This window comes from Phalacrocorax aristotelis, chromosome 2 (genome assembly GCF_949628215.1).
Source record: "Phalacrocorax aristotelis chromosome 2, bGulAri2.1, whole genome shotgun sequence".
Taxonomy (NCBI): Eukaryota; Metazoa; Chordata; class Aves; order Suliformes; family Phalacrocoracidae; genus Phalacrocorax; species Phalacrocorax aristotelis.
In genome coordinates, this window is record NC_134277.1 from 49,884,861 (window position 1) to 49,905,602 (window position 20,742).

The 20,742-nt window shown below is 39.1% G+C and overlaps 1 protein-coding gene across 4 annotated transcripts in view; it reads left to right on the forward strand.

The window, feature by feature from the left end:
- Positions 1-20,742, forward strand: part of TRAK1 (trafficking kinesin protein 1) — a 136,640-nt gene that overhangs the window by 77,516 nt on the left and 38,382 nt on the right. For 2 of the 4 annotated variants that reach the window (XM_075083477.1, XM_075083479.1), the window contains exon 4: positions 18,216-18,296. In XM_075083477.1, coding sequence (XP_074939578.1) covers positions 18,242-18,296 — 55 coding nt within the window. In that variant the 5' untranslated portion in view covers positions 18,216-18,241. Of the gene's footprint in view, positions 1-944; positions 1,068-18,215; positions 18,297-20,742 lie in introns of those variants that run through there. The other 2 variants (XM_075083478.1, XM_075083480.1) reach the window with 2 other exon arrangements.

The window sequence follows — 20,742 nt, forward strand, 5'->3', positions numbered from 1 at the left end:
ACATTGAATGTGAACATTAAGCTACTCTGTGTGAAGACCTTGAGCATTTTTAGGAATAGAGTAGTGCAAGTTTGTCCTAACCCCTTGTTTTCAGCTGTGAAGCTTAGATGGTTGAAAAAAAGGGTCAGTGGTTTATGGAGAATGTAAAAAAGCAGAAGCAGATTAGCCTTATTGCAAGAGGAAATGTATTGGTGTCCCGATTTTTCTGATTCTTTCATTTTTTGTTTGCCACTCTTGCAATAACAGGATGCTTAAAGGATTCTATTATATCAGCCCAGAATAGTGTAACGATGTGGTAATGTAGTTTAATTTTCCATGGGGAAGGCAGGCTATTATCAAACTGCGTAGAGGAGAGTAGTAATGGACTAGATTTTCATTATTAATATACTGCATGTACCCAGTGAATTGCGATGGCATGATGCTGCTGTTCCATGAGCAGTCAGCAGAGAGTTGTATCATTTTTCTGAGCAAGGATTTTTGTTTCCAGTATGGAGGGGTGCTTCTGGTCTGTAAAGCCAGAAACAGCAAAATGCATTTTCTTCATCTCTGCATCTCTTCTGGAGCCAGCTCGTCTCCATGGCAACATGTTAGCCTGAAAGAGATGTGGAGACTAGGGAGGAAAGGAATGAGTTAGAAACAGCCAGGCGGTGGTGTGTGTCCCCCACGTCAGCACATCAGCCTTTTGATAGGATGATTTTGTTAACACCCATCCAAGGCTCCTGTGCAGAGCTCCTTTATTAGAGCAGCCGCCAGGGCATCTGCTTCTACCTTCTGCATCTTTTTCCTATTTTTCTTCTTATTCAATTTTTTTTTCCCCAAATACACCCTCTACACCCCCCTTTTATTTTAGTTGCAGCCTCATTGAAGATGTGCAGCTCATTTTCAGCTTTCTATGAGCTTCCTTGTGCTATGGTATTTTGCAAAGGCAGGAAGGCATGGCTGCATTTCACTTGACCTTAGCAGCAAAGTGAAATCTCGTCTATGTTGCTGAAGGGTACTGACTATGCAGAAATTTATTGAAGCAGATTATTATGAACTGGACTGGTATTATGAAGAATGCACAGATGGTAAATATTTCTTTCTAGTCTCTTACTGCAGAATTTGGAGCTTGTAAGACTGGACCATTGTTATTCAATGGTTTTAAAAAATGATGTACCTTGAAAAAGGCAACACCCTGGTATAGCGGAGATGCTTTCATCTCTGTTGCACCTCAACATCTCTTGTGAGCATGCTACAAGAGGCTGCTGTATAGCTTTCTCTTTTTCAAAGGGAGTGGCAGCGGAGCATATGCACTATACGAGCAATCTTTGGGCAGGGGGAGAAATATTTGAAACGCTAACTGTATGTATAATAATTCAGCTGAATTTAAATACACTTACTGTAAGATTCTGTATTGGTTTGAGTTTTAAGTCTGTTTTGTCTACATTACCAATATGCTGTAATATGTATATATTTAATGTGCTAATAGGCAGTACATGCTTTTTCTCTGGTTATTTGTCTGTGAAAGACATTTAAAACTGGCTTCTTAAAAGTGAGCAGGTTAACTTTTTAAATTGGAAAAATGACAAACTTTGAGCACTATCTTCTGGACCTCTTGCAATTTTTCTTCTGTTTGCTTGGGTGATTATTTCTTCATCAGAGCACTGTTTTCATCAGACTTCTGATAGAAGGCACATGGGGAAGGATAAGGAATGGCTAAAACTGCACTCTCAGCAGGGTGGAAAAATCAAGATTCCTCACCGATGGCACTCAGTGGTTAGCTCTAAACAAAATGCAGCCTTTGGGAAAGCAGTAATTGTATATGGATTTTATTCTAGTTGTAGAGCTTGGCTTAAATGAGGCAAGCCCAAGATCACAATGAAGCAAAGAACAGAAAGCAGTAAGGAGTGTAGGCCCAGGTGATGTTGTATATATGGAGTCCAAAAAGCTATTTCATAGTGCTTTGATATCAATATGAGAGGGGATATGAAGAGTAAAGATATGTGTGACAAAATTTGAATGGGTTTTTATGGTCTTTGGAGTGGCGTATGCCTCCATTTGTTTCTCTGCACTGGATTTCAGAACGGAACTTTGCTTATGTTTAGTTGATTATTCCTCTCCAGGTGTTCGGAGAGGACAGGTGCATATTTATTTGAAAGATCTGACCAATTTAAGTTGGACTGAATCCATTATGTAACGTTTATCCTCTAGGTTTAACCCGAGTAAATACTGTAGCATCTGATTAATCTGCATGATGTAACGGGCTGAGTTGGCCTGGTTTTAGAAAGCTTAAAAAAAGGACAGTTGTACTGTCATTAAAAGCTGTAACTGATTTTTTTTTTCCTAGGTTAAATATTTATAGCTTTTTTTTTTTATTGTTCGTTTTTATGGTCCTTTGTCTGGTCAAAGTGTCATTATGTGGAAGTGTGGCATGCCTGAATGTCTGGTCTCAGAGCTCATCAGCTTGGTCTTAAGGTGTGTGCTGTGCTGGAGAAACTATGGGAGTTCCATGGTAATGGAATAAGCAACAGGTGTTGGGCAAGCATTTAAATACCTTGTGGGATCAGGGCCTCAGGAGCACTGTAGTAGTTGGTCTGATTCTGGGCTTACAAGTTTTCTTGTGAGTGCTGAGCCTCCGCCCAGCGTACTTCTTTCATGAGCTGAGATCTGCAGAGAGTCAGCTCAAGTATCTGCTGTCTGGCTGCTTGAAGTATCTGGGGAGTTCTCCCCTAAGACAAAGCAGGGTTTAAAGTCTAATAGGGAAAGTCTCTCCTCTAGGTAAGGCACAATGCTTTTTAAATATTAGTTATTTATTTTAATTTAAAATTAAAATATTCCTTTTTACATGATGGAAGGATAGTGCTGTCAGTTGTGGCCTCTCAGGTAAATGGGAGTCTCGTAAGGTTTAATGGAATTTTATGGGGGTTAGGTTTCTTTTCTTTCTCCCAGTTGAAGTGTGTGAGAAAGAAAGCAGGATTTGAGCTGCAGTGGAAGGCATAGTCTTTGGCCTTTGATACTGGCATATTAATTTGGGTTTAAAATATCATGGACGTTTCCTGTTGATGGAGAAAGGTATTCTGATTGTAGTGGGAGACAAAAGGCATCTTTAAAGTGTAGCAGAAAATGGAGCTTTTTCAAAAACCTAGACCAGATGGCATAATATGAGAGATGCCTGGCTCTTGACTGATGTTTGATTTTTCTACCATGTGTTTGTCGATACCAGAGTAATTTGCCAGAGATGCTTTTTATATTCAGTAGAGTGTGATAGGCAGTTGCAGCTCAGCTGACCCGTTTTGAATATCTATTTTAAGACAGGATGAAGCGTAGTTAGAGAGCTTATTTCTCTGCTATTCATGGATGCTCTGGAGCTCAGATGTATGTGTGCATTCAGTTGTGAACCCTTCCCAGTTCACCCTTTCTGCTAGCTATAACATTGGAGCAGAGTCAGTGGTACCTTTAAACTAATACAAAACCTCACAAGTATTATCCTACAGAATTATTTTTCTGATTAAATTATTCATACATTCTTTGTCAAAGCCACTGGAGCTCAGACTTCCATCCAAAAGGTGTGACTTCACTTGTTTTACTTTTTTTTAAAGAATTATTTTAGCAGTGTATGGTTTCTTGTTCTTCAAGGAAAAAAACCACTCAAATTACACTAGGATATAAAGTTTTAATGCTACTATTTAGGTAAAGAAGCAATTTTCACTGTTACCTCAGATTTAATGAACTTCTGTATGGACCAATGTAGTAATGATGTCTTTAACTTGCATTTGGTGGCGGTAATTTGCAAAAGCAAATGAAAAAGTGCTCAAAACTTTCACATCTTTATAAAGACTTCATAGGGCTGGAATAATGAATTAATCCCTTTAGATAAGGTCCTTCACAGAGTTTATTTTTGGTAGGAGTAGATTGAATTAGACAATAAAATGTCAGACTATTTAGCTGAAGATTGAATCACTGGTGTTTAACTAACATTACAGTAAACTGAAGCTTCTATAACTATTACACTGTGCTTTTTAGATACATTTTCAAGTATAATATGTTATAGTATGAGAGACAGTTGTCACCTTATTTGGCATTAATGAAATACATCGTGTAGATGGTATAGGGAGGGGGAAAGAGCTGGATGTGTACTTGAGTAGGAAAGTTTTTTTCACAGCAGACTTCAAGATGGACAGAACCAATAATAAAAGAGGAAAAGGTGAAACGTGCAGACTTTTATCTGGAAAGATAGCTGTATAAAAGTCTAGGTTCATCTGGGTGGTTTTTTAGGGAAAAACAAATAGCTTCTTTAAAAATGCACACAAAACAACTTGGATGAAAAAATAATGCGAAAAACCCACAAACAGCTAGATAAACAGATAAGCAGAGACCCATAAAAATCTTATGAATAGCCTTTTCCTCCTCCCTCTTTCTTAGGCCAATATTTTTCATCCTCTCAATGAGCAAAGCTTTCTAGAGAAATCCAGGTTGACTTTGGATCAAGTTACTGTTCTTGTCGTTTCGTACAGTGCTCCTTTATTTCTGGCTGAACAATTCCACACTAGTGCCTGAGAGTTTATTGCCTACAATTCCAGATGATTTTGTGTATGCGTAATTGGCTCTTTCCTCATTCTTTTGTTGGCCATGAGATTCAGCAGTTTCTAGTGGAGAAAATAGTGTCTTTTCCTTTTTTCCCTCGCCAATTCCCCCCTTCTAACCCCTTTTACGTTTGCCTGAATGACTTTATCTCACACTCTTGGTTGTTCTGGCACCTCTTATCCTGCTACCTGTATCTTCCTCCTGTTCACACTGAAATGTTTTCACCTCTTAGTGTTTTTTTGTTCGGTTTGGTTTGGTTTTTCTTTTTTGCAGTTTGGAGCTCCTCTCCTGTGTTCTTTTTTCCACTCCACAGAAACTATTATCAGCAAGCTCCCTAACTTTCTTTTTACCTCAACAGGCCCATTCTCCTGGACCTCTCAGCAACTTTAAGCACGGTTATTTATCCTTGCCTTGGTTATGTTAGTATACCTTTGCAGATATGAGAATGTGTCCTGGTTCTCTTTCTCCCCCCTCCCTCCCTGCCTTTTTTTTTTTTTTTAATCATTCCTTTAAGGTACCATTAGAAGAATATTTTGCATTCCTGCTGCAGCTCTTCAAGAGTTCTTGGTTCTCCATGATTCTTCTCTGTGCAACTTAGTTACAGGTAACCTCACAAGCATACATCTGCCAGCTTGGTGGGTGACACAGGCAACCTTTTCACTTAAAATATGCTTCCCATGACACTTTCTCCCTTACAGTAGGAGCTTGGCTGATGGTCGAGCATTTATGATGAGTTGTCTCCTTCATACATTAGCCCCTTTTGTATCCATTCCTCTGGAAAGAGTAACCATGGTGTTACTCTGGATGTTAAGTGGATGCTGGCTGTGGGTATGCCATTTAAATCTATGAGAATTGTACAAATGCCTGTGGCGTGCTATCTCTGAAACAGCCCTTGCCCTATAGGTATGCAGCTAAAATTCTTATCCAGGTTGTTCTTGGTTTGTTCCTATGTCCTTTATCTCTGTACTTGATAAATATGATTGAACCTTGCTTATATTCTTGTAATTATTGATACCATTTTCCTAGTTTTCTGCTTTTTGCCATGTCACTTTTTCTTTATTCCTCCATTGACTCTCTATTCTTTATCTAGTCAACTCTGAGCTGCTACTACTTGTATGTTGTCTTTATGTGGCTTATTTTTTGGTATAGAGGTATTTTTCCTCTTTATTCTGCTCAGATGCTGAATTTCCAGATAAGCGTTTTTCCACTATATCCAGTTTCATTCCCTTTCTGCAAAAGTAATGTGCAGTCCTTTCAGTTGAATGACAGAAGATAATCTGGGTGGGATTTTGAAAGAGCAGGAAATGTGAAAAACCTGTAAACATTTGAACAATCTAACCACCCTAAAACACCCACGTTTCTTCATCAACATATTTTTAAATCCAGGTGCTGCTGTTTCAGCTGCTGTTTTTAGGACTTGGTTGATTACAGAGAATCTTTGTTCTAAATGAAGTATTGCCATTATTAGTTAATTGTCTAGATACTTTTATTGATAGAGGAAAGTTAAAATTATTTGAATGCACTGGAGCTCCTTGGAAATAGTGAGTCAAGATATGAGGGTTTTTGTATTGTGTCCAGCCACACCCTTCTTCAAACTAGCTCCCAGTTTGTTTCCTGTTCGATTGCAAAGCTACTGAAGGCGTCCTGTACCTTGGTGAAAGCATTACATGAGAAAAGTGCATCTGTGTGCTTTAAGCATTGCAGCTCACTTAGCAAGCTTCTTGAAAGGTGCTAAATGTCTTTAGCCACTAATTCAGAGTGGTGATTGCAGCAAATATGCCAAATTTACCATGCAGTGGCAACCCATAAAAATGAGTGCTCAGTCTAGTATATTCTTTAAGTCCCTGAGTATGCGATTACAGGATATATTAAAAATCTCTTCTTAATCTTTCCTGATTAGAATGTATATTTTCAGAACTGTATACAATTTAGCCTTTTTTGTTGTTGGAAACGTGGCTCTTAATCTTAAGCAAGTAAATACTCCTGCACTAATAAAAGGCCTTAATGCAGAATACACTAAAAATGAGCTGATAGTGTGAGGGTGTGGTACACATCTCTTCTCCACCCATTATGAATTTGCATCAGTATTTATCTTACACTGATATCAAAATAGGCATTACGACACTTATCTTTTGTCTCAGCTTTTGAATGTCAGAGTCCTCCTGTGCGGCATGAGTTGACATGAGTCACAGTTCAGAAGTCAGCTTGTGGGAATATTCATTTACTCTCCTTACCTTGCCATGTGTATTGAGCAGCAACACGCAAGTTTTCAGTGTGTCACCTGCTGCCCTGCTCTCCTTTATAAGCTAGTTGGTTACCTATAGTTGAACACTTGTCAGCAATATTAAATCTGTAGTATGTCACCAGGGTTGGCAGGGGCAGACTTTTCTGTCCCAAAGCTTTAAAAGGTGTTTTTTGCATTCTTTAAAATGACTTATTGTTTTGGTTACTCTCAGAATTTCCATTCTCTAGCTATTACGGAAATGCGGTAAATTGGCTCTGGATGGAAAGTAGATAGTTAAAACTCTTACTGTCTGATTTGTAAGAGTTTTGATTCAGTGTTACAGGGGAGAAATGAAGACACAGAAATGCTCTAAGGAATAAGAAACTAGAAATAATTCCCATTACATTATATTTAAAAGTATATCTTGTAATGTCATGATATGGGGAGAAAGGGACAATCCTATTTTTTCCCCAACTGAGTTCTCGAGGCTGTTGCTGCTGCTGAATATTGCAGTAAATGTTGGCAGTTTAACTAGTAAGGTCTTTCTTCATTCAGAAACGAGTGTTCCTTTCCTCAGCAAGCACTTATGTGGATTTCATATCCTTTGGCTATTATTTATATAAACATTGTTACACTGTTTGTATATAAACATCAAGAGTTTAAAACTTAAACCAGAGTAATTCATCATGATTGTCTAAAATCAGTTCCTTCCTGTCTCATACTACCTCATACTTTCACACCACTAGACAAATGGAAATAGAAAAAATTGTTCCTACATAATCCTGTTACGTTCTGCTGGCTTGTAATGTCTGTCTGTCTCCCTCCCTAGCAGTTATGTCACTGCAGAGGGTGATGAGCGGCCTTTGCCTTGCATTGCCCCCACTTTCCCTGCAACTCCTTTGCCTTGTGATGCAGATAGGAATGCTTTCTACAAGCAGCAAAGGGTACCTATTTGTCATTTTAAGTAAGGGAGGCAACTTAGCAAACATTAAATATCTGTAGCTGCAAGAAGTTAAATAAAGTTAACCTGCCCTATGTGTGTAGTGAAGTTTAGTAAACACAGTCTGTTGGAAACAAAGAGGTCTAAGCACAAGGAGTTTTCTTTGTTGAACAGGCAAGAGATATGTGCGCCCTTGAAAATGCACTAGGGTGCCATATGTGGACTTGAAGTATTTTGTTTCCCACAGCAGACAGAAGAATAAAGATTACTGTAGAAAACATGGTATTTGACAGCTGATGTGATGTCAGTTAAATGCTTCATACAAGAGTAGGCTTTTTTTGTAGAAGCAATAAAAAAAGCCCCAAACACCCAATCACTTCCCCCTCCAGCCCAATTCTCCACACAGTGGTTTTAGTGTGTGGCAGATGCTGCAGTCAGACTGTGCTATACAGCAGCCACAACTTTCAAGATCTCTCTGCTGCGTGGGATTAGCGTGTGCATGTGTACAGGCTCCTGCTGTTCACGACTCTGTGAAATGTTACTTGCAGCGTTAGGCAATTTGAGAGGTGATCTAACTTTGTGAAGGTACACACCCTTCATGAGGTGTGACGGTTGGAGGCTGGGTCAGACTTCTGTATTGCTGAGACACTTGTGGGAAACTACCACTTCACTAGAAGGAGCAGTGGCAGAGGAGAGAGAACCTTGTTGAGGTGAGGAGTGCCAGGGAGAGGGCTTTCAGCCCAGTTACTTTGAAATATGCAGCTAGAGCTATTGAGTAAAAACTGGTTACCCTCGGCGCTGGTATGAGGAACAACATAAATCTTCTAGTAATTATTAGACAGATGGTCTCTTCCTGCCTCCACCCCATCTGTACAACACAAAGCTGTTGTGCTAAGGACAACTACTGTCACTCAGGAGCTCCCTGGCTGAGCATGTGAGTGAGGAAAGATGGTATCCTGCTTTGCAGAGACCTTGCTTCGCTCTCCCCAAAAATACAGCCGCCGAGGGAATGACTTCCCATCTCCTGTGGGACTGAGGCATCATATTGTGTCTATCGGGGATAACTTCAGCAATGTCAGTATACAAAGAGGAAAACTTCGAATATGACTATGAAAAGGAAAGTAAGAGAGAATGCACATTTAACAGGCAGAGCATCAATATCTTGGAAGAAGGTACTTTTCACCTTTTGGTTTTAAACTCTTATAGTAGTAGCATATGGCAACATGTGACTTGAGTGATGTTTGTGGATTTAAACCTAAATTTCACAATTCTTTTTTTTAATGTGTAGCCAGTACATTGGGGTGAAATACTAAGAAAATACTCATATGAATAGGATGAATCTTAATTTATGTACAGTTCTTTAAAGTGGAAATATATGATCAACAGGTGTATGCTATGCAATATTTTTCTTATAATGAAACTGGATTTAGGAAATTACCTGTCTTTGGAAATTTAGTGCATTTTTTATATGTACATTTTATATGTGTGATGAAACTGTGTTAGGTTGTAATTCCCAACAGGTACTTCTGAAAATGAGTAAAACAACAGGGCAACAATTTTATGCTTATCCATGAACTTGAATTCACACAGACAGAAATAATCCAAGCTCTGGGTCTTGTGACCTAACCTTTCAACAGAAGAAATGATCCAAAAATCTTGTCATACTTTGTGGAAATAATGGACATCTGCACTATTGCAGGCAATTGCCCTGTTAGGGGGGGAATGTGAATGTATGTGCATTGAAAATCCTCCTGTGTACCTGCTGTATAGAGAGGGTGTACCCATTCAAGGGCTGCTTCCAGCCAGTCTGGCAATTTTTTTTCAGGCCTTTGGGTATCAAAAGCTAAATACACCGTTTATATTATTTCATGTGCTGTAGATTTCACTCCAAAATCGTGGTTTTGTGGTAGAGAACTGGTACATCCAAATAAACCATCGTCAAGCTGGTGTAAGGATGCTTTGAAAGGTATCGTGGAGAATGTGACCTGATGTGAATTCACACCTTTATTCACCTCATGGGGAAATACTTCCTGTGTCCAAAGCCTCAGTGGATGTGATGTGCTCTTTGAATCCTGTTGCATAGGACCTTGTAAAGACTTTCTCAGAATCAAATATTGCACTTGGATTTCATTCATACTCAGTCAATAAACTATCCATCGCGCCTCCTGTGAGTCTCTGAAGGAAGCTGAGATAACTGTCTGTGAAAAATAGAAAGGTGCTTGAGAGAATACTGGCAAAAGGATGTCAAAACTGGGGATTGGGGTGGGGAGGAAACTTACCGGGAGAGGCCAAGTGACATGGTTTTATGTTCGATTCCTCTTTTTTTTTTTTTTAGTGATTAAATGGTTGCTGAAACATACATCATGCTGTTCTTGTTCTTCCTGCTGACATTACCTTTCATACAGATCTAAGTACAGTCTGAGTCTGTTCTTGTTGATTTTGAGAGAAAAAACCATTGAGTTCCATCTGGGATAAATTTACCCCCGTCTTCCTACAGTACCTTCCCCTCAAAAAGCTCAGTATGTGTTTGAAATGCCTTTTAAAGGTGCCTTCTCTCCTCCACCTATACATTCAGGTCACCTACACAGTCAGTGCAGTAGTGATACAGATGTACAAAAATGGTACATGGTATTTCTGTGTATCCTTGATGGTGGGAGCACTTATAAATGATAGTATTTCTCTTGAGGGTGAGTCAATCCATTCTAGAAGTAAAGCAGATAGAAATACCAGCATTTTTGTGATGAACAAAAGAAATGTTTTAGCCATATCTGGCTATTTATAGCCAGATCTGGTATCAGAAATGAAGTTTTAAGAATATGCTTCACTTTAACCATTTATAGTTACTGAAAAGAAGGGAGTAAAAGTTGTGTAGTTAAGACTCCTTGCCTCTCTGGCCTATTCCATGAGCAGAACGTGTACTCTCTACTCGTCTATTATTTCTGCGGTCATTTTGATGTAGTAGGTTTTTCCCTGTCCCAATGTTTATATCCCATGACTGCCCTCAGCCCTCTTTCGAGATCCTCTGTCGCAGAACTAGCATTGCGCTTGGCAGTGTTACAGAATTGGTTCTCTCGGTGACTATGGGAGGCATCTTTGTAAAGGTCTAGGCAGAACAGTCCCAGAGTCAGTGCATTGCTTTGGAGTTGTAAATTTACCTGACAACACCATATTTACTCTTATTTGATAATCTGGTCCTTGAGCTGACTGCAGTGAAACTTTGTGCAGGGATATCAGTTGATAGCATCTACTCAGTTTTTGTTGATAAAAAAATCTGAGCTGCGAAAGGACAGCCTGTCAGTTTTACTTGGTTATCATGTTGGGTCAGCTAATTCTGAAACTAGGTTATGATCCTTGCTTTTGCAAGTAGAACAGGAAACGGCTATTACCTGTTTAGGACCTGTGAAGGCAGTCAGTCATTACTATTTCAGTTCACTAATATAACAGATTAGAAGTTCTCATCTAAAGTACTGGGTAAATGCAAGCTAAGAATCTAGCCCAAGTTTAATAAAATAAAAATGTCTTGTGATCACTGTTAAAATCTCAAGTTCAGGCACTCCAAGGGTCTGACTTACAGAACATGTTTTATCTTGCAAAGACATTGACTAGAATGGAGGTTATACAGAGGTCTGGAATCTAAAGCAAAGCAAATGGAGATTAGTGATTCTTGAAAGCTTTGGCACAGCCAGTCCCTCCCAAGGACCTGGAATAGGGAAAGATCATGTATTCAAGACAGGGAGACAGCTGACAATGCATGGCTTTTAATACAGGCTTGTAACTTCATTTTAGGATTTTTGAAAGACTTACAGTCCAGGTCCTGGTTTAAGCCCTATACCTATTTATTTGTTGCAAGGGCTGCAGTTCAAACATTTATTGACAAGAAATGGGTGGAAGAGAATGTTGAGACAGTAATTCAATGGCTACTGATTGAAAATCCTGTGAAAAAGTTTTACTTTTATGAGAAGAGCTATGCTGAGCTGTATCAATGAACAGTGTGTGCGTTCAGGTGATGGTGAGTTGTCACCCGGCATTTGTCCGTATCTCCTTAGTTACCCTTTGGCTGTATTTTCCAAGTTACCACATTTGACCTGTGTTTATGGTAATAGAAGGAACAAGTGTGTGACATTCTTGTTGAAATTTCCTTTAACTTGATTATTCATTCATCACAAGAAAATTCATTATGGTTCATGTCCTGCTTAGAGAAAGTACTTTGAAATAGCCACCAACCTGAGTGTTTGGGCATTAGGCCTTAGAGAAGAAATAACTAAGAAGTTTTTTCCCAAATCTGAGATTAAGTAATAACATAAGTTTGTATGTGAGGCTTTCACATTGGATTTACTAAGCTATTTGAATACAGTGTGAGAGAAATGGCAGTAAACAAACCCCTTCAAACCATAGCTTAAATGGCAAGATAAAATCTCTTCTTCTAGAATAATCAGGAACTGCACCTTAGTATTAAAAGATTATTTTGCAAACCACACCATTGAAAACACAGTAAGCTATGCTGTGCCATTTAAAAAAAAAAAAAAAGGAAATCTGTTGGCATTGTCTGTAGAGCTTATGGTAGCTATTTTTTGGTAGCTATTTTTTTTGCTGCACTAATATGTACTTGCTGGCTGAGTGTGTATCACTCAAAACATTATGTTCTCCCAGGCTCCTCCATGGAGCTCGTGCACAGTGTGACCTGACAGTTGCAAAGCAGCTGGTGCCCTGTGACCACTCTTTATCCCTCTAAGCGGGGTCACAGCCCCTGGCAGAGCTCCTCCTCTGCCTTCTGGAGGGACCTCCTGTGCCTGGAGAGCCGTGGGGGAGGCTGAAGGAACTGCTGGCGTGGTGCATTAAAATTTGGACTTCTAGCGGGTTGTTCCTCAGAAGCACATTCTTCAAGCACCAGTGACAGCAGACTCTGAAAATTTTCAAGCTCTTTAGATGACCGTGTTCTCTCGGGGCCATCACACATGTGACAGGCAACAGCAGGCTTGAAGGCTGTGCCCCAGTTTAGCCAGGGCTGCCAAAACCACTTCTTTAGTGGAGAAGAAGCTGCCATATTTACCCTTACACATGTAAAATCTTTCTTGTCTGGGTCAGTAACAGAGCTGACAGTGTGCTTTAGGTATAATTTTCCTGAGTTTATTCAAAAGGGAATATACATAATATGGCATGGTTTCAGAATTCCTCGTGTCCTTGGCTCAAGTCAATGCAGTGCTCACAGTAACCAGTGCCAGGACATAACTATCGGGGGCTCTAGAGCTGAAGTTGTGATTTCTAACAAGTGCTTTATCCTTGGAATGCAAAAAATATACTTTCAGAATTTAAACCAATGTGAGCAGAAGAGTCCAAGTCTGCCAGGGTCTCTGGTTGCTAATGTTTGCCAAATGGTATCCAGCAGGAAGGAGCATGGCTGGTTGGAACAGTGTCTGTTCTGTATGTTTTGATGTGTGACATTTAAGATGTGATGAGCTTGCCATTGTATCTTCAATGTTTGGACAGACATCTGAGCAGAGGGGAGGGAGACAGAAGCTATTTGTGAGGCAGGGCTTCTCATGACTCATCAAGAGTATAGTAGGCCTTGCTATAGTTAAAGGCTTTGGGTAGGGAGCTGTTAGGAGGAAAAGCAAGACATTTGACCCCTGCTGCCACCTTGCCAATAAGAAGCATCAATATTAAAATTGCTAGAGATATTTGCCGCCTGAACAGCATTCCCTTACCCTGATGTAATTTCTGAGGAAATAAATTTTGGTAGTAGGGAAATCCCCATGCATTGGAACCTTCCCTGTCAGCCTTTATAAAAGGTCAGCGATCTGTCAAAAAAGTGAAACTTTACCATAACATCTTATCCCCCTTCTGTTTCCCACTGGTTGGAAATAGATGGGGGAGAGGAGCAGTGAGACCTGAGCTTTCTGCTTCAGCCATGGTTGCTCTCTTCTAGTTCTTTAACAGGACCCTGATTGATAGGTCTCAAAAATGAAGAGGGGGTATGCCTCCAAGAGGCATGCAGGGAACAGGGACGAATGACACTTGTGACTGCTGATTCCTGGGTTGTTTTTTGGTTTTGGGGTTTGGTTTTTTGTTTGTTTGTTTGGTTTATTTTTTTCTTCTTTCTTTTCTTGCACCTGAATCCCCTGTTTGTTGGGTGGTGGCTCATTGCAGCAGTTACCAATACTGGTATTCTTCCTCCACTTCCCTTCCATGGCTGTTTCCTGATCCTGGAAACATACTTGTCCACTAAGCAGCATGCTAGATGACTGTGTGACTTTCAGGGAGCAATCCAGGAAGGTTGTCCTGGTTTCAGCCGGGGTAAAGTTAATTTTCTTCCCAGTAGCTGGTATAGTGCTGTGTTTTGGATTTAGCATGAGAAAAATGTGACAGCACACTGACGTTTTAGTTGGCGCTAAGCGGTGTTCATACTAAGGCAAGGACTTTTTGGATTCCCATACTTTGCTGGTGAGGAGGTGCACAAGAAGCTGGGAAGGAGCATAGCCAGGACAGCTGACCCAGACTGGCCAAGGGGCTATTCCGTACTGTATGATGTCATGCTCAGTATATGAACTGGGGGCAGTTGTCTGGGGGGCAGTGACCGCTGCTTGGGGGCAGGCTGGGTGTCAGTCAGCGGGTGGTGAGCGGTTGCATCACTTGTTTTTTCCCAGGTGTTCCCCCCCTTCATTACTGCTACTATTATTTTTATATTTTTATTATTGTTTTATTTCAATTATTAAACTGTTCTTATCTCAACCCACGAGTTTTCTTTCTTTTGCTCTTCAGATTCTCTCTCTCATCCCACTGGGGAGGGGGAGGGGGAGCGAGTGGCCGTGGTGCTTAGTTGCTGGACGGGGTTAAACCACGACAAAGGTACATACTTTCTTCCCTTCCTCCTGAGCATCTTCAGCTTGGGAATCAGTACTTTAGTCAGTGCAGAGCTCTGAGCCTGCAAGAAGCTTCCAGCCAGATGCCGCATCAAATAGATGATGAGAAGTAAGCAGAGTACATCCTTTCAGCTGTACTCGCATTGGGAAACACAGGAATGTGGGTACCCAAAAATTTGCAAGCTTTAAGAGAGTATGAAGGTGGTGCGAAGTACTTTTTAAGGCAGAGGAAACACTTGATCTGTTTAGCATTTGGCCATTTGTGTGTTTGGCATTTAAAAAAAAAATACTTTGAACTGCAAATATGTCCCTGGTAGTGTATATTTAATGCTGTCACGGAAATAATGTGATAGAAGCTTTCTTTGTTCTTTGCTTCCTGTTTTGGATCTGTGACGTTCATTTCAAAGCAGTTACCAAAAAGCATTTTCTAACGCTATGTTTCTGGAATTCTATGGTTCCTCCATTTGGTATAGATACACTTCTTCTTTCCTTTTATTCTTTCTTTATTGCCTAACAGCCTTCTCCATAAACCGAGAGGTGCAAAGTGTATTTTGATTTGGATGTCTGCATGTGTGCATTTAGACACTTTACTTCTTATCACCCTCAAGCAAAAATACTACTGATTTGCAAGTGAGCAAAAAGAGGTCAGTAAATTGGCACTGTAGGTTTTGTACTACAGTGTTGTCCTTCATTTGCTCTTGTTTTGTCTTTATAGTAGTGTTACCAGGCTCTTGTATTCATCGGAAACTCCAGCAGGCTAGAAACCTCCTATGCAGAATCCATTAGAGCGAGGGATTTGTGGGTTTTGGTTTGGTTTGGGTTTTTGTTTTTTGGGTTCCCCCCCACCTCACAGATCAGAGCTCAAGATTATTATTCAAGATAGTGTGTCTTTTTCACTTGGTAGTCTTTTTGGACACCAACAAAATCAAAATCATTGCACTAGTGATTGGCCAAATGTTATCTTGAAATCTGTGGAGGCTGACTGACTGCATACTTAGACGCTGTTTTGAGGTTTTTAAATGCTGAACCGTTTTCTCTCCCCTTACTTTTCACCTTCTCTTACCCACAAGCCTTGGTTTCTGAGGGTTGGAAAACACCACCTCTTTGCAAGTTTGCCCTCCTTCCAAAAGGAGGACCTTCCTTTTAGTTAGTAGCTCTGTGCTTCTGCTGTGTTGCATGTTGAATGCCAATAGGAGGTAATTGACTGGAGGAGGCATTTTATTAATGTAGTCCATTGAAGTTTGTTTCTATTTGGACGTTTAAGAGGATGCATAAGATATCATTTCTGCTTTGAAACCCTTCCATGTTAACAGAGTAGTATATGAAGATCTGTGTTTTAACAGTGACCAACAGAAGTTTGGTGGAAATTTTGAGATATAGAAGATATTGGTGACTTGGTTACTACTTCTTTGCTAGTAGTAAGTCTGTTGTGATAGGGCTGTGGCGTTACTCTGCTGTGTTAAAGATTAAATGGCAAGTTCTGAAGGAATAGCTAAGTTAGCAGCCACATGAGCAAACCTTTATGACTCTTTCTTCCGGCTGAGTGACTTTATTCTGTCTGCAGGAGCGCCGTCCTTTTATCAGCTTGGATGTTAGGAAGGTTATACATTCACCTGAATTGGGATGGTGTGAGGTTGCCATACTCATAATCAGTGGTGATTAGTAATGGTAGGTATGGAGTTAAAATGAGCTTGCTAATGACAGTTTAAAACATTATTTTATAGTAGCGAGAGAATGTTGTAACCAAGGGATCTATTTTGTGTACAGTTGCTTTGGAAGATAAACTGCTGGCATCAGGGTTTCTGATAGACATTTTATTGCATGAGTTATGAACTTACTAAGTTTAAAAAACTTTGCTTTATGGCTAAGTTGTTGTTTCTTTCTTTTTTTTATTCTGAATGCTCTTCTGGATGTGACACTGCCTTTATGTGACGCTTTTGAAGAAGCCCCTTTGTTTACTATAGCTCATGTTCTCTGCAAGTTACTTCAATTTTTTCCTGTGGAATCCTGATAAGTCTGCTTTTGACTAATATAGCTTGGGTTTTACAGATGCATTGTATTTTTGCTTATGTAGTAGTATAGTTATTCTTTATAGTGCTCTGTAATTTTTGTCAAATTACTACTTTGAAGCGTAAACTTTTTACTGCTACCACTTTCAGACTTAATTATTTGCATAAGTGTAATTATCTCTTGAATACTTTTGAATGGCATTCTTTGGAGGTCACTGGCACTACCGATGTCACTAAATATTATAAATGTTTTTAGGATTATCAAAAAATAGGATTTGAGAAACCCAAAAATAAACAGAAACAAATTGTACTTCTTGCTATAGTTTAAGCAACTTTCTGATGTTTAAGTATGGAACCCTTCAACATTTCAATGGATGTATTAACTACTGTTGTGCTTGATATATTATTAATGTGCCTTAGTGGCGATCAACTGTATATTTATGTGTATATATATTTTATATTTATAAATTGGGTAGCATTGTTTCCTCAGGGTGACAAGCTGCCTCCTGGTAGCGTGTAATGTTGCTGTACTCAGTAAACTTTTTTTTTAATATTTAAATCTTGTTAGGCCTTATCTGTCTTAATGCGCATCAGAACAACATTAGCCAATCTCTCAGACTGAGCTTTAACTGACATTGTCAAGGGTAAATCCCCTGAAGAACAATTTGTGCTACAGCAGGTTGGTAACCAGGAGTCCATATGATCAACTCAAATTAATTAACAATCTCTTTTTTCCAGAATTACAAGGCTCCAGGAGTAGGTGTAGCTGAAAATAAAAGGAATGTAAGTGTAGAGCAGAAAGTGCTGCTGTTTCCTTTTAGTATTGGTGGATTTTTAGAAAACTTGCAGACTCCTTAGATGAGTCAGTGTAGCTTCTTAAAGGATCACCTGTAGTGATAGACTAAATTTCCTTCCTGTATACTTTCTTCAATCTGACAAAACTCCTGGTTCCACCTTAGTGATTGATAAAAATATTTATACTGGATGAGATTGAGCGATATTGTAGCCACCATGGTGTGGTCTGGGTATTACATGAATAATTTATTATTTTGCATGCATTTTGTATTTACTCTGCTGTCTCATACCATAGAACCCAGTTCTTAACAACTGAGTATGACATAGTATGTTATGTTTAACAGTGTTACTAACAGTATCAGAGTTGGTTATTCTACACATATACCACACATAATACAATGACTAGGTGACGTTACAGAATCCTAATTATATATCTAAGAACATCTTGTATTCACTTCTTCCTTGATTATTTTTTATAAACTCAAGACATTCCTATTCAGAGATGGAAGTTCTAACATTTTAAAGGTTTGTTCTGCCACTCAAAAAAAAAGAACTACTCATAACAAAAGAGAAACCATTGTGTTCTCAGTTTAACTTGAACCTTTGATTTTTTTTTTTGAGTTTTTTTTTAAAGTTTTGATATACTTACAAAAAAGTTTACATAATCACAGAATCACAGGTTGGAAGGGACCTCAGGGATCATCTAGTCCAACCTTTGAGGTAGTTTTAAGATGAATGCTTATGCAAACCTAAACTCCTTAAAGGATATTTCTCCCCTAATAGTATTGCCAATATGATTAATGTTTTGTTTTGTTTCCTCACAGTTTTATGTGCTGAAAGAGTGGGCCAGATGACTAAAACATACAATGACATAGATGCTGTTACACGTCTTCTTGAAGAGGCAAGTATTACATTTCTTTAAGGACCCATACACAGTATGAGAAAGTTGTATGGAAATTGTATGGTACCACTACTAAAGACTGTTGGTAGTCTGTCCTCAAATGAGGAGGAATAAATGCTCTGAGTGTATGTATACTTTATCTCATTGGTAAGGTAAATGTTCGTTCTAAGAAAGGTAATTTGTTTACCTTGGTCATGTGTATTCATTACTTGTGTTTATTTTTCAGCTGAGGCCATTTAGCTTCATTTAACTTGATCTTTGCCAAGTATTTGCCATAATGAATGGGGGAGATCTTAAAATGATACATGTATTTACAGTACATGTAAAACTAATAGTGTCATTATTGATGGATTTATTCTCTTCTAAAACTAAAAAAATCACAAAAATATTCATAATTGTTATCTCAGATAATGTCCTTCCAGAGAAGTGCATAGACACAAAATTAGAAAATATTTAATACTCAGTTTGTCTCTAAGCCTCTTCTTCTTTGCCTTTTGGGTAAAGAGGTTGGTTTGGGTTTTTTTAAATATACCATTATTATGTAAATTGTTATTACTGTAATACTTGGCAGTCAAGAAATGGCAAAAAGCAAGCTACAATGCTTGTGTTCAATAAATATAACAAATCGTTGTACTGAAATTAGCTGCTTTTCTGCAGTAAGCTTGAGCAATAATTTCCAAATAATGTTCGTGAAGAATTCTTCAGGTGAAAACTGTTAGAACTGTATTAGTTCATGGCTGAGTGTAATTTAATCCTTCATATTTATTTGCTTGCTTATTGCAATAGCAATGTCAAAAATGGGTTCTGTCTAACCAAGATAAATTGAGTGGTCTGTTCTTCCTCTAACTCTGCCAGGAAACAAGCACGGAATGCTCACATCACCCAACTATGCTTGATACATCTGATCCCAGTACAAAGTCCTGCATTTTGTGCTTTGAGCTGGACTCTTAAACAACTTTCTATGAAATATCAGTTAAAACTGATGCTTTATCTAAAAGGCTTGTCCTGGAATAATCCATTAACTTGTAGTAACGGTTACCTGTTTGTATCCTGTTCGCTTTGTCTTGTTTGGCTGAGATTTACTTGCACTGGTTTCCATGGCTCCTTGTAGTAATGATGCGGCATTTTGCCAAACTGTTTCCTCCCGAGTCCACGTAGCCAAATGTCTATAGGCCCAGAAAGCACACTCATGGGAGCAATGCTAGAACGACTTGCTGATGTCTTAGAGCTTCTGATGTACCTTCCCTATTGGGATGATAGCAAAGGAAAATGGAGGAACATGTAATAGGTAAACCTTTAATAAAACAAATACTTTGTGAGCTTTTTGTTTATTTGGCCGTCGTTTCTGATTGAATTGTTATTCATAGGCAGACGTGCAGTTCCAGCTCCTTTATTTGTTCCCCAAATAATGGTTATCACAAGAGATTGCATCTGTTTGCAGAAGTTAAGGTGTAACTCCTTCTGCTACCTTCGCACACATAAGTGAAAAACAACTCCAAAAGCTACCCCTTATCTGCCCTTCTTGTTGGCAAGCTTCCAATTAATGTATTACAAAGTTGGCAGGATGAAAGGTGCAGCAGTTTGCGGGGGGGAGGCAGGAAAGAGAAGATCGCGAAACAACATGCATGCACATATTTTGAAAATTTCTGCTTATTTTCCTGAAACTAAGCAAAGCGAGTGACACCAGGCATGCCTGGGTGTGTGGTAAGAATAGGAGCAGATTCCTCTGTGAACCTGCTTTCTCATACCTTTCTAATAATAGTGTAAATGTGTCTGGCTTCAGTATTTTCTTAACGTATTGCTGTAATAAATCAGTCCCTTATCACTGTAAGAGGCCTGACCCCAAACTGAAATTTAGAGCTGGATTGCTAAAAGTTGTGTGGGAAGTCTAGGGAGGTTAATTAAAGAGCCTGGAAATACACTTACATTCCTCAAGTTTCAGATCAGAAACCTTGCTGCTGGGTAGCTCTTCCTTTATGGAGTCAAACTGCAGCAATATATTTTTTCCCCTTTGTCTTTATGAAGTGAGCCAAATTACCAAATAATAAGTTGGCTCGATACATAAACCAGACATTTTTTTGGATAATTTTGTGGAACCTATTGTTCAGAAAGATTGTACATGAGATTACGTAAAGATTTTATGACTAGATAATGCCCATAGCTTTCAATGCAAATATGAGCCTGACCTTCAGAAACAATTTGGAAAATGCTATTTGTAGATATAGCAGTGATCAATTAGCTTTCTTTTTATTTACTGATTATTATGTAACTTCCTTTTTTCCACTGCGAAAGCCTCTTCATTCAAATTCATTGACTTCAAATCCATGTGATCAGTAGCTGTAGGTTTTGTAGGCTTTGTCATTAATGTATACGTGACACAAGGTAGCTTTTAGTCATAAAATCTGGACGTCTGTCAGGGGCAGTAAATAAGCCCCAAACAGTATTTTCAG